Here is a 17,911-nt window from a genome sequence, read left to right as displayed (position 1 = left end):
ACTTTAGGGTAAAAGTCACGCAGAATGTGAAAATAGAAAGTGCGAGCCCAAGCTCATATTGAGCACATCTCTTAATTTTCTGACTTCCGGAAAGTAGTACTTAATTTTGTTCTGGCACATCAGTGATATCCATCGCCTGCCCCCTGGTTTTACTTATTGAGGTTGTGCTCCGCAATTTTACTTTTTTATTAGGCCTATAATGTTTTTATTCCTGAGATCGAAGAACAGTGCGGATAAATAAACTAGCTTTCAGAAAGGGTATCGTTCGGTGTGATAACATTTATGTTTTGTAGCGCCAAGGGGTCACATTCACAAACCCGGCAGTGTAAACACCCACAACGCCTTTGTGTTTCCCGTTTTATCGTGTTAAAAAAAAAATGTTTTTATATTTACTTTTTTTTGGTGCGGTATGTCGTATAACATAGGCTATCGGGGACAGATCATCTGGCTATGTGAACATTTGAAATATTTCTGTTAGATGGTCGTAGCTACCACAGAAATTAGTCGATTCTTGCCTGAAATAGCATATTTTCACACTCAATTAAAATCACCAATAACATGATCTCAGGAAAGTTGTGTACATCTCGCAGCGTCATAAGCAAAACACACATCTCGTTCTTGTCCAGATTCTGCAATGTAATGCAAATTATTGTTTTTGTAACTCAAAGCGCGTGCTCAATCATGCCACGTGTTTGTTAATTGTGGTTGTTGTTCTTCACTCGGATTCTCCGCTATACCGTTTTTATTTAATTTTTCTTATCAGTGCCAAACACCTGCGTATACCACCGACCTTAAGTATAGTGCATCAAATTAAACTAGCTTCCTGAAAAGGTGTCGTTCGGTGTTGTGTAATTTATTCTTCATAGCGTAGGTGGTCAGAGTCTCGAATCCTGAACTGCAAATGTTCCACGCCGCATTATTTTTTCTCGCGTTTTCGCGATAAAACACGTCAGCCCTGCCATGCTGGGATCAAATACACCAGCGTCGGCAGTTATTTGCGAAGGATTGATCTACGCAAATATTTCCACTCGCTATTCATGAATTGCCACAGTTCGTCCAAATCTGGAGGACTTGACTGCAGAGTAAAAACGGCAAAAAAAAAAAGAAGATAAAACGATGTTGGTCAGTAAACGGAACTTCCATGGCGGGGCTCGCCAGCCTGAACAGCAAAGCGCCGATGCCGGCCAGTCACTGAACTTCCGTGTAAATACTGGCCATCAAAGACTGCAAAGTGCCGATGCCGGCCAGTTACTGAACTTCCATGTAAATACTGGCCATCAAAGACAGCAAAATACCAATGCCGGGCAGTTACTGGAACCTCTATAGAAAGACTGGCCAGCAAAGACAGCAAAAACCCGATACCGGCCAGTCACTGTAACTTCTTCGGCGGAACTGGCCAGTGAGCAAGACGAAACCCCGACGCCGGCCGTGGCCGGTAGCTCACCGGCGCCAATGGCCGGGCGCCGCCATCCTGTTACCGGGACCGGCCGGCGTAGTCCCGATACCGGCCGACGCGGTGTGCTACCTGGGTTGGACTGGCAAGCTTTTAGAGAAAATGGTCATCACAAGATTAGAATAGCAGTTGAATGCTGATGCTCAAATGCTGAAATGCTGAAATGCTGAAAAAAACACATCTTTACTTTCACTGCACACTTGCAGCTCCGACAGCCCATTCCACTCTCGTATCGTTTCAACAAAAAAAAAGTTGGTGTACATGCTCGTCCTGGCGCGGAACTCTCTAATTTTGAAAGCATGATCGTTCCGTTTAGAAATATAATATGGTTCTTTTAAGTAAGTTTCACTGTTAATTCCAGTTTTATTTTTAAATATCAAAACAGAAACTTTAAACACAATTTTTTACGGCGGGCTGAGAGAGGTTCCCAATTCAGTTCAGTCTTCATTTGAGTACAGCTCTCTCTCCGCCCGTAACGTCCCAGAACAAACCTTTTTGTTTGTGTTCGCATTTGTGTTCGCGGACATCGTTGGTCTTTGTACCCAAGTTTTGGGTCTTGTTGGTTCGTGGGTGTAGTGTCAGTGACACACAGAGAGAAAAGAGAAGGAAAGCAAAAATGAAAAGTTTTTTCTTTCCGGACAAGTGGATGGTTTGCCCCTGTTCGTAGTATTGCTTGAGGGGGCGTCCCTTTGCATTGTTGTCTTTGGATCTTTTTTTTTTCCTGGTGTGTTGTGTTTTTGAAAGGGGCATGTTGAGTGTTTGGGTGACCTTGTGGTTGTGAGTATATAAGGATGTGGGACTAAATAAATATTTTAGCTGCGTTTGAGACGTTCTCTTCTTCACTTGTCTCTGTCCCTTCTACTTTTAAGTTTCTGTTTCTACCCCAGTCTCAGGTTAAGTTCCATCATGGTAAACCTAGCAGCTCTATTTTGTATTTTTTCAAGTTTGTTTATTAATGTTTTTTGTTCCAGGTCCCAGACGGCACAGGCATATTCCAAAATTGGCCTAACACATGTTAAATATGCAGTTTCCTTTAAGTTAGGGAGTGAACATTTCAGGCTTCGTTGAATAAAGTTCAGCGCCCTGCCAGCCTTTACAATCACGTCATCCACATGTGAATTCCACGAACAGTCAGTTGATAACGTGACACCTAAGTATTTATAGTTGGAGTCCTTGTTTACGATATTGTTATTTATATAATATTGGGTTTCAATTTTCTTCTTCTTTTTAGTAAAACATAAATGCACACACTTTTTGGGATTTAAAGTCATTTTCCAAGTAGAGCACCACGTAATAATGCATTCTAAATCTATTTGTAACTGGGTGGCATCATTTTTGTTACTGATTTTTCTGTACAACACACAATCATCGGCAAACAACCGAACACAAGATGAAATACCCAAGGAAATATCATTGATATATATTAAGAACAAAAGCGGCCCTAAGACAGAGCCCTGTGGGACTCCCGATGTAACATTAACGTATGTCGAACTTTTACCATTCTCTAATACACACTGACAACGCTCTAGCAAATAATTTTCAATCCATCTTAATATCGTTAAGTCTATATTTAACATCTTAAGTTTATTTAGAAGAAGTGAATGCGAAACAGTATCGAAAGCCTTGCGAAAATCTAGGAATATACAATCTGTTTGGCCTCCCTCATCAACATCAGATGACAAGTCATGATAAAATTCGACAAGTTGCGTGGTGCAAGATAAGCCTTTACGGAAACCGTGCTGTTGTTTAGATAATAGATTGTTTTTTGTCATATGATTTACTATTTCAGTGTATAAAATATGTTCTATGACCTTGCATGAGATGGAGGTTAATGAAATAGGCCTGTAGTTTTCAACATCTTTCCTAGAACCACCTTTGTAAATAGGGACTATGTGAGCGGTCTTCCAGTCGTTTGGCAACAGACCCACAGATAGCAACTTGGCTTAAATTAAATAAAGATAGACTCAAATCGGATGAGCACAGCGCTTAAGCACACGAGGAGATATGCCGTCTGGGCCATTAGCCTTATTTTCGTCAATACTCTTTAGTAGCACTTCGATACCACTCACGCTTAGTTCCCTAGTTCCACTGGCTGCATTATTGGGACAGTGCTCACGGGTGAAAAACAATTACAGTCGTATTTGGGTAAGAAAACAGATTGAAAATAATTATTTAGACACGAAGCTTTTTCTGCATCATCTACAATTACCTGCTGATTATAGGTAATTTCGTTTATTCCTGCAAAATTGGTGCCGCATCCCTTGAAGTATTGCCAAAACATTTTAGAATTTGTTTTCATCCTATCATTTAGTCTACAAAACAATTTTCCTTGGCACTTTTTATATTCAACTTGTATTCCCGAGTTACTTCAGCAAGTTTCTCTAAGTGGTTGTTACTTTTTTTTTTTAAATCTAACAAACGCTCGCCTTCATTTTTTAATTATTCCAAGGACACGTGAAGTCACCCATGGTTTTTTTCACATGTCTACATACAGAGAACACATACATTAGTTTACACCATGACATACTTGAACAGCCCAGGTCAGCCCAACAACAATATATTTTAGCCTTAGACATTCGCAAAGCCTTTTACTGCGGAAACCGCGGAATCATATTAACGAACTTTGCCACGACTAATTGCGGCATAAGCATATATATTACACCGTAGGCTTCCTCATCAACAGATCGTCCGCCTTCCATATACCAGGACACAACTGAAATCCCCTTTACCTCAATGGAGGCACCACACAGGGCTAGGTTTTATCCCCGACTCTGTTCAATCAAGCCAGGCTCAATTTTCCCGAACAACTGAACGCAATCCCAAACCTCTTCCGCTCAGTTTACGCTGACGATGTTACCCTCTGGACGAACACCGGCTCGCCCGGGGAACAGGAGGGTGCCTCGCAGGCTGGTAGCGATAGGGTCTTCGACTACGCAGCCTCCCTGGGCGTCACCCTGGTCCCGGACAAGTCGGAGCTTCTCGCCGTTTTCAACCGACGGGGAGCTGTTACAGAGCGGTGCCTCATCAACACAACTATTAAGAGACAGCCCGTCCCACACAAGCCTACATTTGAAGTCCTTCGCCTCGCTATACAACAAAAAGGCAGGAAACACGGTATGTTAGTCAAACTACACACTCGAATCCAACAAATTACACATGTAATTAGCAGAATATTAAAAAAAAAACACAGGCCTCCGTGAAAACCGCATCTTCAAAATAATCAAATCTTTCATCACCTCCTAAATTCTATATATGCTTCCCTATTAGCAGCCCACTGCCTCACAGCTCCAGGCAATAGAAAGAGCTCTCGGAAAACCTACCGCCTCGCGCTGGGGGTCTCACAGTATGCCTTGACAATGCAAGTCATAGGCACGGGAACATACAACGCACTAGACGAGCTCATACCGCTGCTCTTAGCCCCCCAGTTACAGCCCTTGAAAACGTGCAAGCAGGGCAGACACATGCTGACCCTCAGAGACTACGACACCTCCATCCTGCCAGACATCCCCCAGAACCACCCCCGTGGAACATTGTTCCCAACATCCAGGTAGAGCCTATCCGAAGAAACATGGACCCAGACAGAAACAAAAAGCGCCGAGAACTCACAGCACGAGCACTTACACAGCGAGTACTCACGGTAAAACAAGAAGGAGCTCCCGTCTACTTCACAGATGCGAGCCTCCAAACCGACAGCAACACCCGAACGACGGTCTACCTCTCCAACAACCACGAACATGCTTTACGATACACTAACCAACCCGGCATCGATGACTTCGAGGAACACGTCATTGCCATAGCAATCGAGCATGCTTGCACCGAACCCCACGCACACCACCCAACCTTTATATTTTGAGACTCGCAAAATGCACTCCGCAGCTACCTTCAAAACAAAGTCAATGTTTACACTTAAATGTAAACATTTTCGACGGACATCCGTCTGGTTAGGAATGATTAATAAATCTTCAACTTAGAAACTCTAACCAAGCTTTATTTAAAAAGCAAAAATCCCGACGTTTCGGAACCAACTCGGTCCCTTGATCACTGGTGACTGTTTTTGTCCCGCGGAACGGCCTGCCCACGAACCCGAACACCCCCGAGTGTTTTCCGGATTATCCCTCTTAACCCCGAAACGTAGCTGCTGGGAGGGGTCCCCGTCGACCGGTTTATGTTGCCACGTGTGCATCGAATGTACCACGACTCCAACAGGAGGCGCCTCCGCCAGTTTTTCTCCGTTCCGAGGATGGAGCTGTTGTCAAGGTCGATGGAGTGGTTCGTCTTCTCGACGTGTTCGGCCAGCGCGCTTCCCTCCACATTTTTCTTCGCGATGTCGTAGCGGTGGCGCCGCAGGCGCTCTGGATAGTTTTTCGTTTCCCCAACGTACGTCGCGGGGCAGTCACCGCAGGGAATTTTATAAACCAGTCCCTGTGCCCTCTCCCTCGGGGGGCGATCCTTTGGCAGGGAGAGAAGGCCGCCGATAGTCGAGACTGGCTTGTGTGATACCGCTATGCCGTACTGTCGCAGTACTCGGGCGAGAACCTCGCTTGTGCCCTTGATGTAGGGTACACACACGCGGGTGGAGGGAGGGGGGGCGTCTTGGGTTGAAGGGGTGCGTCGAATTTTTTTACAAATCCGTCACTGTGGCAAACCTCGTAATGGAGGCGATCGAGAGAAAAGCCCTGGACATTTTCTCCCCAGGACCTGTGTGTTTCCTGCGGTATGTCGATGACTGCTTTTGTGTTGTAAAGACCAGTGAAATCGACCGTCTCCACACACATCTCAACTCCATCGAGCCAGCGATTTAATTCACGATTGAGCACGAATCAGATGGCTGTCTCCCTTTCCTAGACGTCTGTGCAGTGAGAAAGTCCGGCCGCATGGACTTCCGTGTGTATAGGAAGCCGACACACACAGGCCGATACCTGGACTTTTCCTCAAGCCACCCTAGGACACATAAGTCTTCCGTGGCTTCGGCACTCGTCAGACGGGTGATCACGGTCTGCACATCAGAGGAGACCCTTCGAAAAGAGATAGAAACGATCAAACAAGACCTGCGGAAGAATGGCTACCCAGCTGGATTTGTAAAAAGTACGATCGAAAAAATTCGACGCACCCCTTCAAACCAAGACGCCCCCCCTCCCTCCACCCGCGTGTGTGTACCCTACATCAAGGGCACAAGCGAGGTTCTCGCCCGAGTACTGCGACAGTACGGCATAGCGGTATCACACAAGCCAGTCTCGACCATCGGCGGCCTTCTCCCCCTGCCAAAGGATCGCCCCCCGAGGGAGAGGGCACAGGGACTGGATCATAAAATTCCCTGCGGTGACTGCCCCGCGTCCTACGTTGGGGAAACGAAAAACTATCCAAAGCGCCTGCGGCGCCACCGCTACGACATCGCGAAGAAAAATGTGGAGGGAAGCGCGCTGGCCGAACACGTCGAGAAGACGAACCACTCCATCGACCTTGACAACAGCTCCATCCTCGGAACGGAGAAAAACTGGCGGAGGCGCCTCCTGTTGGAGTCGTGGCACATTCGATGCACACGTGGCAACATAAACCGGTCGACGGGGACCCTTCCCAGCAGCTACGTTTCGGGGTTAAGAGGGATAATCCGGAAAACACCCGGGGGTGCTCGGGTTCGTGGGCAGGCCGTTCCGCCGGACAAAAACAGTCACCCGTGGTCAAGGGACCGAGTTGGTTCCGAAACGTCGGGATTTTTCTTTTTAATAAAGCTTGGTTAGAGTTTCTAAGTTGAAGATTTATTAATGTTTACACTCGCAACTTGCTCACCCCTATAATGCATCAACACCCCTACCATCGTTTAGTGTGGGCGCCAGGCCTTGCTTCAATGGAGGGCAATGCAAAAGCCAATGCGGTGACCGAGTTCCAGTTCTCGGACCCTCCAATAGCTGGTCTAGTTCATACTCTTCCAAACCACACAGAGCCCTCGATAAACACGACCACCGCACACTGCTGCAAGAATACAGTAGGAACCGCCAAACGCTGTCCCCTCGTCCCGCCCATCTCAGCCGCGCGAATGCCGCACTCATCCGGCAGGGGCAGACGTATTAACTGCCATCACGCCACGTCCTACATAGAATTCACCGGCGACCCAGCCACCCGATTGTCAATGTTGTGGCACCAACCCCTGGCCGCGTCACACAAATCGGTCGTGCCCCCTCAGCCCCTCCGCCGATTTTTTCAGTTACCTATTCTAAGGGCATTATCTGAATGTGGATGGCTTTCTGATTACGAAATGCTACCTCGTTCCTCTAGATTCACTTTAGTTTATTAAAAAAGTTATATTTTGTTCGCTGTCAGAACGAATACATCCTTCACCCCAGGTTTTCCCCAGTTTTCCCCGCCGTCCAAAGGTGACTTCGCCGTCGGGCAGCGAGTGGCGCGGCCGGCAATCTGGTAAGCTCGCGCCCGACTTCCTCGCGCCAAACAGCGAGAAAACAGGGGCGTTCGTGCTATCTGAAGTTTAAAATAATATCTAGTTCCGCGAAGCATGACTTTGGCCTACGGGCTGAAGTATGAAAAAGAAGAAAAAAATTGCAGCAGTTGGGATTTTGAAAAAAAAATGGTTTTTGGAACAGGGTACGCTCAAGCCGCGGCTTGCTAGTTTCGTGAAATCACTAGCAAATCTGTTGTTCTTCAATCAGAAGCAAGCAGTTATGCTGGCGAAGAAATGTTGAAGAGTCAAGCATTACATTTTTTTTTTTTTTAAATTACCAAAGCATCACGGAGAATGCTCGGACTGTGGGTACAGGTGCCACACATGCTCGCGTTGCCTGGAGGAAGGTGCCATTTGTTTTAGGTTTTCTTTAGAACAGTTAGTATTGTAGACGCCAGCGCGTGTAACAGATTTTTTTTAGCATGCATATGCTACTTTGTGCGTAAGTAACTCACCAAGATATCTACAGACCATTCTAGAAAAGCGCTCTTGGTCGGTGACATTTTAAGCGTTCGTGCGTTTGGCGCGTACTTTGTTCGCTTTCAAAAGCGGTGGGCATGTGCGTGCTGGGTGTTGACCAAACACATGTAGAGTGCGATTCTTGTAAACAATGACGTGTATAGAATGTGATGAACGGCATTCGTGTAGGCCAGATGGCAGGTTCATGAATTAGGTTTAGACGGAAGAGCTCCAACCAAAATCCAAAAAACGGTTCAGCCCGATGTTTCGAAACCTGCTCGGTTTCTTTATCAAGCTTGACTAAATCGCAAAAAAACAGCAGCAGTTTTCACCTAATTCTTAGTTGATATCGACTCGAATTTTTTTCTTCTTTTATGCAGATAATTTCTTGTTTGTTGCTATTGTCACGTGGCGCAATGCATGGACATACACCACTGACAAAGCACCCAGGGACCTCGCCACTTCGCGCGCTTTCCGATTACTTACACTAAAGCCCCTTTATGTTTTAAAAGTAGCACAAGGTGCGTCGATGCACGAGGAACGTGCAACGTGCAGCCCTTGGGAAGATCATGGCGGCACACACTTCTTTTCTGCAAGACCATATTGCACGTTAACCACTTGACAAACCAGGCAGCGGCTCTAGTGTATATTGTTGGAGCTCAACCCCTGCTTCTTCAACCTCTCTAATACGAGGCACGAATAACAATGTGTCGAAAGTCATGTCTAAGCTCATACTTGAATGTTTATTTGGGCGTTTCACCCTTCTTTAACAGGCCGGCCTTTCTACAGGTCAGAGCCGCTAAAAGGCTCTTTTTAGTCGAAATACAAAATATAAGTGACGCGAGCCGTTTCAATCATTTATAAGAGTAGTTTTTCTTCGTTATTTTATATAAGAAAAGAAACAAATGCAGTTTATAAAGTACGGAAACAAGAAATGACCCGTCGACATACCCGCCACCAAGCGCTGGAAAAGGCGGCGCATACTAGAAAGGTGTAGTGGGATCATGCACCAACAAGCAGCGAGCGTAGAAAGGTCCCGGATGTGCGCGGAGTGCGCTGCAGTAGAGGATCCGACCGGTTTCGAGCGTTCCGAAGGCCTTCGGCGAGCAGCTTTAGCCCTTTGGCGGTATGGGAGCGCGAAGTGGCTCCCGTTCTGAACTGATCTTCACCCCGTAATTGCTGTCGTTTGTGGCCAATGAAGTGCCATGCCGAATTAGTGTTTAATCGCACAGAAAATACAGTGCGAGCCGCCCTAGATGCCCGCTTTATACAGCCTATCGAGAACATGCGTTAGAGGCGCCCTCTCGAGCCGTCGACACGGAATCCGGCAGCCGTGAGTGCTCCTTGAGCTCACTACCCCTTCTCTAGCTCACGGAAATTCAAGCAACCAAGGACGTCATGAAGGAGGTTATTTTTTGCCTGTTTTTGTAATTTTGATTTGCCTATAACTTTTAAAATGAAGCAAAAATCGAGAAGAGAAAAGTTTCATTAAGTTACTATGTTCTATGCGCTCCGGTTCGGTGCAAATTGAAAACCAGTAAAAATATCCTTGCTTGGCCCCTTTAATGCCATATGTGCGCTGAGACTAGGTATTAGGCAACTGTATAGGTATGTCGCGAACAGGTTGAGGTTCGAGTTCAGCCCGGCTTGACGTTTTTGACCTTTTATGAAACAGTTGGAGGAAGTTTGACTAGGGTTTGACTGTTATGCGCATGCGCTAGGGGCTGGCTCAGTAGGCTTTGGATTGAATTGTGGCTACCACATGACCAATTCAAACATTCTATTTTTAGTAAGGGCAGAACTGTTTGTTTGTTTTGGCACTATAGCAAGAGTAAATTATGTTCCTAACCTTTAAGTTATTAGAAATATGTTCCGTTGATTGCAACTATATTCGGTGACACATGAAGAACGAATTGGAAGCTCTACTCACCTCTCTCCACTTTAGCAGAGCAAACGCAGGAGCGGAGATCGCCTCCTCTCCAGCATTCGCTCTTAAAGGCAGAAAAAGGGGGGAGGAGGTTTTACTTCGTCCTTGACCTGTCACCGACTATAGATATTTATAAAAAAGAAAGAAAAGAAAAACGTATTCTGTCAAAAACATTCTCTTTATACCTAGAGACATGCTTGTATCAAAGTCTAACGAGACTGTCCACAAAGTTGAACCATTTAGAACTTGGTTTAAAGGTCGAATGGTTCGTAGAGCCAGTCGAACCTTGAGGTTCGGTGTAAAAACCCGGTTCTAATAAAGTTCGTGACATCACTGGATGCAACATACGTGTAGAAGAATTTCCGCCACCAAACCACATAGAAAAATGCCGCTACTATATAAGTGCACATTTTTACTAGCGTCACAAAATCGACCAACGAGAACACCGCACAACAACGAAGACCAGGGAGAGGAACGAACAGCACAGGACATATTTTTGCAGCTTTCTGTGTTGTTCGTACGGCTCCTTAGCTTCCCTTGTTTTTCGCTATTGCATTTACATTACGTTTTACTTTCACCAACTAGCCGAACTCACAATATTATTAGTTTATTCCGCCTAGCAGTAATTTACCAGACGAGGGCTATAGTGCTGCTCCTTCCTTCAGTGTGGGTGAAGCCTCTTCTGTGTATCTTAGGTTGCAACTAACTATGGCGACGAGAAGGGGCGAATGGTTCTTCCAGCACTAAGTTTGCAGTTTCTGAGGATTGTTTACCAACGTCGGCGAACAACAAAGTAGCGATGTTTATTTTTATTTTTATTACATCAAATGTGATGTTCCCCGAGTAGACGGGGTAACATGTGTGCTTGAATATCGAATTATTTAATGCAAATATATGTAATGAACAAGTGTTTGAGCTAGAAACGTGTGCAACTTTTGACCAACTAGAAGTACTAAGCCGTTTTTAAGTTCTTGTTCTTGTGATTACCCCGTTGTGGTATATATGGTACTGCTTTAAACCGTTTATTATAAAACGGCTGTCTAACATTTTAATAAAACAAACTGCTGGAAAAACTCAATGGAACCGGTTTTTAGGAACGTGTAACCGTTAACCGAAACCGTAAAAATTAAAACCGTAAAAAAACCGAAACAAAACCGATACTAACAGGATACGATAACCGTAACCGAAATGCTATATTTTTGTCGGCTTGAGTTTTTGCACAAAACACATTCCAAAATAATTTTGATCTCTCTCTGAATTTGTAATTTAACTGACATTTAATTTAAATATTACTCATTCTGCAAATCTTGACTCTTATACATAATCGAAAACAGCCAGCAGAGCTATCCTCTGCAACAATAAATAATTACGAAGGAAACGCGCCAACAAACGTTTTTTAACATGTTCCGTTTCCGAAACACCTGGCCAGTTTTTTTCCGAGTCAAGAGGCAAGCATCGTTGTGATCCGTCAAGTAGAGTTCCTAGATATTGAGAGAGAGTGAGCGGACACTTTGGAGAAGAGAATCCGATTGAGCAGTTTAGCGAGCACTTTCACTTCTATTTTCATTTAGGCGCCGCGCCTAAGGATAAATTTGGTATATGTGATAAATATAAAGGGAAAATACACTCCCCTGCACAGGCTGTTGCGCCTAAACATGTGCGGGTTTTCGTGGGATCAGGAGGATAGGAGGAGATCAACGCGGAGAGCGTAGAGATGCTTACGCCATATCCTCGCACCTTCTGTTGCAAACGTTAAGCCTCAAAACCCACGTGGTCACGATCGTCAGTTGGAAGTTCTTACAAACTTAGGCGCATGAACATCACGGAGTCACGGTACGATGGCGGCGTGGTCATAAAAGGAGCGGCTTTTCGCTTCTACTTCATACATTTTCCGTTTAACAGGTCGGCTACAGAAGCCGGAAATTCGGAGTCTTCACCAGTGGTCATCAGAGCTCTACAATGTATCTTGTCGTCCTCATGGCTATCACTGCTCTACTACGCGTTCAGGTAAGGATGCCTAACTCCGCTCACCAGCCTTTCGCAATGATGAAGCTCGCTCGCTTGCCGACTTCGTTTTTAATTTTTTTCTTTTTTGTTATTTCTGCACGTCCCACTTCATCTCATCTGCCATCTGTACGTTTCTGTGACTGCTATTGCCAATCGGTGAGCCATAAGTATTTCAAGAAAAAAATTGGAACGCATTTAAACTGAACTAAAATAGATTTTAGTTTTTCGCTTAGCAGCTTGTTAGCAACATCACATCGTCTTTGACCCGTTACCTTGGTCTGCCAAGGCGCTTTTTTACTTTTTGCAGAACGTGCGCTTCTCTTTCTTTTGCAACAGGCCTCCGGCGTTGCCCAGGAGGCGCTGGGGAATAGGAAGTGTTAGGATTTGTTTTGGGTAGTACAAACTGGAGCGTCTCAAACTGTAACCCATTTAGAGCGCGCCTTTTCTGGTGCAGAATGCGATAACAAGAAATATACAAAAGAAACAAAGAAAAGAATTATTTAACGCCGTCGCAGCACCGGTGACGCCTTATGGCCCTGAGGGTATTGTAAATAAATAAATAAATAAAAAAAAAGCTGAAACGAAAAGAGCGTCAACCAAGAAACGCCCTATCACACCTAAGGAAAAACGGGAGAAATAAAAATGTCGAGCCATCAGAGGGGCTATGTTCGACAAATGTTTCGTTTCTCTTAAAAAGAAACGGAAGTGGCTGAAATGACGATATCACGTCGGATTGGTTAGAGGCCCAAATGACAAAAAAGTGAACTTTCGTCATTTGAGCCTGTAATTACTGAGACGCGATATCGTCACTTCCGTTTTTTTTTTTTTTTAAGAGAAACGACACAGATGTCGAACATAGCGCCCCCCCCCCCCCCCCCTGATCTTTCAACGTCACACCACAGAGATACAAAACGTGTACCCTAGGGGTAGTGGCATGAGTCTGCCAGCTTCGATTGTCTTGCGGCGTTGAATCTAGCTGATTTCGGACGTCCAGGGCGTTTTTTTTTTTCATTCTTCAGCACTACACAAAAAAAAAAGAAAATCTCAACGAAGGTGTTGCAAATACTATGAGGCCCGATCAAGTGAGCTTGTAGTCTTGTACTACTCGAGAGAGGGCGCCACAGTATGTTCAAAAAATCACCGCAGGAGGATTATGAAATCGCGGAGATGTGCATTTTTCAGAATCTCCTACGTTAACTTCTTAAATTGCCATTACACCTAGGCACCTCGAGATATTTTGTATCTTATACAAAAGGAACGCGTATACAATTCTGGTATTAATTATTTTAGAGCTATTGTGACAGCCAACCTAGAATAGGCCAGCTGAATACTTGTTCAGTATATGTTGGAGACGTTTGTTGCGAACAATCACCAGGCGCAATTTAATTACAGTTAGACCTAGCCTCCGCACAAAGCAGGCGGACACGATCAGCTGATTTACATTTCTTTTTAAGACGGTAAGCTGGCTTCGTACCACGGAGTCACGACTCAATAGTTAAATTGAGGGGCATAGATAACCGAACTGCATTTGGCTTTATAATATCTACAATAGATACAGAAATTAGTTGCGCCAGGAAGCCCGACGTCCTGGCGCCTGGGTAGAAAACACCGACACCGCACTTTAGCCTTGAAGCCTCGTGAACTAAAATCTCAATTGCTCAATTAATAAAAACTTCCCTTGGCAAAGTCTGTATTGAAACGTTGATTAATTAGTGGCACCCTCGGAGAAGGGATATACCAGGGAGGGTAAAGTGACAGGTAAATACTCTAATGCTTTGAAATGTCAGCTAAAATCCCTTTAACGTTCTACCTTTCAGTGAGCGGCATTATTCCTATAATGTTGAATCACAGGTAGATTGGATAACCTTTTTCATTTTGGAGAATGAATATAATGGCACCATCTGCATTGATAGTTTAGGAACTCAATCAACATAAGGCAATGCTTCATCATTATATTTTCTAAATGTTCTTTTATGTTTATCTGCAATTGAAGTTTATGTAATTTATACTCATACTGAGTGGTATCCTCCCCCGAGGGACATAGTTCCCTCAAGCTGGGGTCCCACTGCTCATACATCATATAAAAGACAGTCTGCAAATAAGAGTCATCGCAATATCTGTAGTTCGAACGCCACGTGCCAAGTTTTCTCCTTGAACTCCTCGCCATGCGGCACTCTAAGCACGTATCTCACGGTGACTCGCGTTCGAATCTATATGCAAACTGCTTTAGAGCGCAGCTCTTAGGCGCCCGCTTCCGGCTTGAGCGCCGTCGCTGTCGGTGTCGGCGTAACCGCGCGTTGCATTATGGGACGTTTCCCCTAATGACGTCATAAGGGTCACTCCTGACGTCACCGCGCGTTGAATTATAGGGACAGTTCCCGCTAAATGTAGCAGAAAATTTCCGCGCTAAATTTAGCTGAAAAAATTCCCCGCTTGTTTAGCGGAAAACTCCCCGCTAAATTTACCGGAGAACTTTCCACGCTAAATTTAGCGGAGAAATCTCCCCGATAAATTTTGTGGAAAAATTTCCACGCTAAATTTAGCGGAAACAACTCCGCAAAATTTAGCGGAAAAAAATTTACCGAAAAATTTCCCCGTTAAATTTGGTGAAAAAAAATTCTTCTAAATTTAGCGCAAAAATGTTCGTGCTAAAGTCAGTGGAAAAAGTTTGCGCTTATATTTGGCGGAAAATTTTCCCCGCTAAATTTTGCGGAAAAAAAGAATATGTTTTCTTTACATTGTGGTCGAGCGTCCGGCTGAAAACCTTAGGGTTCTAGGTTCGATTCTCCTTAGATGATGTTCGAATGTTTCTCTTAGAGCGCAGCTAATTTAATTTCATTTTTCATTTCATTTTATTACCGTAAAGACCCCGTTAGGCGCATTACATAATGGGTGGGGTTACACACAAAAGCATTGGGTCATTGCTTGCCAAACGTCCCAGGCGTGACGCTCGACCATCACCGATTCTTTCGAAAAAAATCACAGGGGATCCTTATGTGTTGAATAGTCACTTGCCTTAATCTTTTCGTCCACAAAAATAGTCTGGCCGCGTTAGCGCTGTTTGAAATTCCCGAAGAGGCGCGAAACTAAGCACAAGTAAAAAAAATTGCCCAAAGTATAGATCTTTAGCTATCAACGCGCAGGTTTTTCTGTCCTATTCTACTTGCATTATTGCTTCAGATGGCCGATTTTAAATAATATAGTGGTTATTATGCTTCTTTTGTAATTGAAGACAAAATGCTGAAATTGTGCCGTTTCCGAGATTTTTTTGTTTAAATTCGAGAGTCTGTATAGCCATGCTAGGAGTGTTTTTCGCATCTATTGTAGATATACGTTTTCTATGAAATAGCTTCCTACCGTTAAAACGAAAGGTTTTTGTTATATTGAAACGTAAAGTTGCTCAAAAGTTTGGTTTAAAATAAAGTGAAAATTTCCCAATGAGGTGGTCCAAGTACAAATATGCCAGACCACTGAAGCGATAGAGCGCCATATGAACTTGTCATTTATAAAATTTAAAGAAAGTTATATTTTTTTTTTAATGGAGAAAACATTTTTTGAAATTTAGCTCTCGCGACACCGCGCGGAGTGGTTCCTTGCGGCAGCTTCTCGGCACAGCATGGCGGCGATGAAGCTTATCTGAGCCGTGGCGCATGCTACACTCTAAGAATAAAAAAAGCAGTGTGTCGAACCCAAAAAAATACGGGTTCGGTTACGGTTCAGTTTCAGGTAAATTTATTTTGTTCCGGTTCAGTTCCGGTTCGATTAATTCGATCCGCGAACCGGTTCGCCAACCGGTTCGGGGCGCTGAACCGGTTCGCGAACCGGTTCGGAAATTGTAAATGACAAATTGCAACATCAAAATAAATTACAAATAAAACATCTGAAATCAGCACATACGAAACGGGATACATCGTAGTGTAAGGCTCAGGGATTTCTACCAGGAATGGTTTCTTTATGTGCACTCAAAGGGACCGACGGCTGTCTGTCACGGGCGCTAACTCCAGCGTCTGCTGAGCGTTGGTTTGAGCGCGCGCGCCCGCTTGAGTCCCATGACTACGCTGGGCAGGCGACGGAAGCAACAGAAGCTCGGCAGATCCTTTGTCAAATTCGAAAGTGCGCGCAGCTTCGCATCTCCGCGAGCGACTAGGGTTCGTATCCATGTTTTTTTCTTTTTTCCGCATTTATCGAGTTTCCGGTACGAAAAAATACGGCATGTAAAGCTTGACACTTCATAGCTCGATATACTCTGGCCGGTGGTTGGGGCAGCGAAGAGCAGATATAATTCCTGAATGCTCATTTCAACTGTAAATAAAATTTCTTTCTCTCCTTCAAACATTATCAAACTCCACAGCCTTTTCTTTTCTCATTCCGATGGGAGCAAGCTTCAAGAACTCGCGCGTTCTAGAAACGTGTTATGAAATGAGCACACAGCAGCATTTAGGATCTACGAGATTGTAGGAAAATGAAATCCCGTGACGCGATTTTTTTTTTTTTTTTTGCACAGCCTTTTAATTTTTTTTCCGTGCAAGCCGTGACCAGCGCAATACTGGTTCCTATGACAAGATTCATGGGTGCAACGTTTGTCAAGATTCATAGATGCAGCGTTTATATTCCTAAGACTGAGTGGAGAAGAAAAATATGTAAGCGAGGTGTGTGTCAGTTGACGGCACTTAAACAAATGGCATTGATAGCACATTCATTGTCAGCAGCGCGTGGCCGAAGCGTTTTGACATGAGCCGGTAACCGTTATTTTTTTTTTCCGGTTCAGTTCCGGTTCGGGTTCATCGCGATAACAATGTAACGGTTCGGGTTCGGGTTCAGTTCCGGAAAAAAATACCGGTTCGGTTCCGGTTTTCGGTTCGGTTCGGTTCCGGTTCGACACCCTGAAAAAAAGGGTATATTAGTGCACCCTTTGTCCCATATAATACACCCCAAAACTTCAGTTCGACGTACAACGCACTCATGTCGAAATGACTTGCCCAACTTTTACAAAAGGCATAATGACTTGGCGGTATAACATACTAAACAGCTGAAGTACGCATCAACGACTACAGCAAAAAAAAACAAACAAAAAAAACACCTAGCCCCAATTTGTTGTTGTTGTTTACAGTCAGTTTTATGTACATTAGCTATTTTGATAAGTTTGCAACTGGGTTATCAAGCAGCTCGTGAAGGTTCGCACCTTGCTCTACGCCGAACTGAAATTTTGGAGTGGTACCGTGTGACAAGATGTGTAAGAATGTACTTATTAGAGTGTAGTTAAGTCACCGGTCAGAGGTTTTTTTCTGGAATGGTATATATAGCTGAAGCTAAGCTAACAAACAAAGCCTAGAAATCGTGTTGTTTTTCACGTGAAGATCTGGTACAAGCGCCAGTTCACATAGTGTGAATAGTGTCATTTAACGTAACCACCTCACCCGCATTATTTTAGTACCGATTGCTGATGCTTCAAAAACATTTGCGTCTCCACAGATGGCCACTCCCCCGGCAAATCACCTGATAAATTTTAAGAAATCAAACTCACCGGATACATAGTTTTAATCACATTTTTTTTTTACACTGTTGTTGGGTCTGCAATAGCAAGTCTGCTTTACATTAACGTAATTCATAT

The 17,911-nt window shown here is 44.3% G+C and overlaps 1 protein-coding gene across 1 annotated transcript in view; it reads left to right on the top strand.

Moving 5' to 3' along the window:
• The first annotated feature begins 7,247 nt into the window (after positions 1 to 7,247).
• The window catches only part of LOC115326181 (gamma-interferon-inducible lysosomal thiol reductase-like), a 34,800-nt gene continuing 24,136 nt past the window's right edge, over positions 7,248 to 17,911 (top strand). Inside the window, exons 1-2 of the mRNA XM_029986983.2 lie at positions 7,248 to 7,436; positions 12,196 to 12,300. Of these exons, the coding sequence (XP_029842843.2) occupies positions 7,248 to 7,436; positions 12,196 to 12,300 (294 nt within the window). The remainder of the gene's footprint in view (positions 7,437 to 12,195; positions 12,301 to 17,911) is intronic.

This window comes from Ixodes scapularis, unplaced genomic scaffold (assembly GCF_016920785.2).
Source record: "Ixodes scapularis isolate PalLabHiFi unplaced genomic scaffold, ASM1692078v2 PGA_scaffold1__304_contigs__length_218370807, whole genome shotgun sequence".
NCBI lineage: Eukaryota > Metazoa > Arthropoda > Arachnida > Ixodida > Ixodidae > Ixodes > Ixodes scapularis.
Note: the sequence above shows the minus strand (reverse complement) of the source record. Positions and strands in the feature narration are given on the sequence as shown.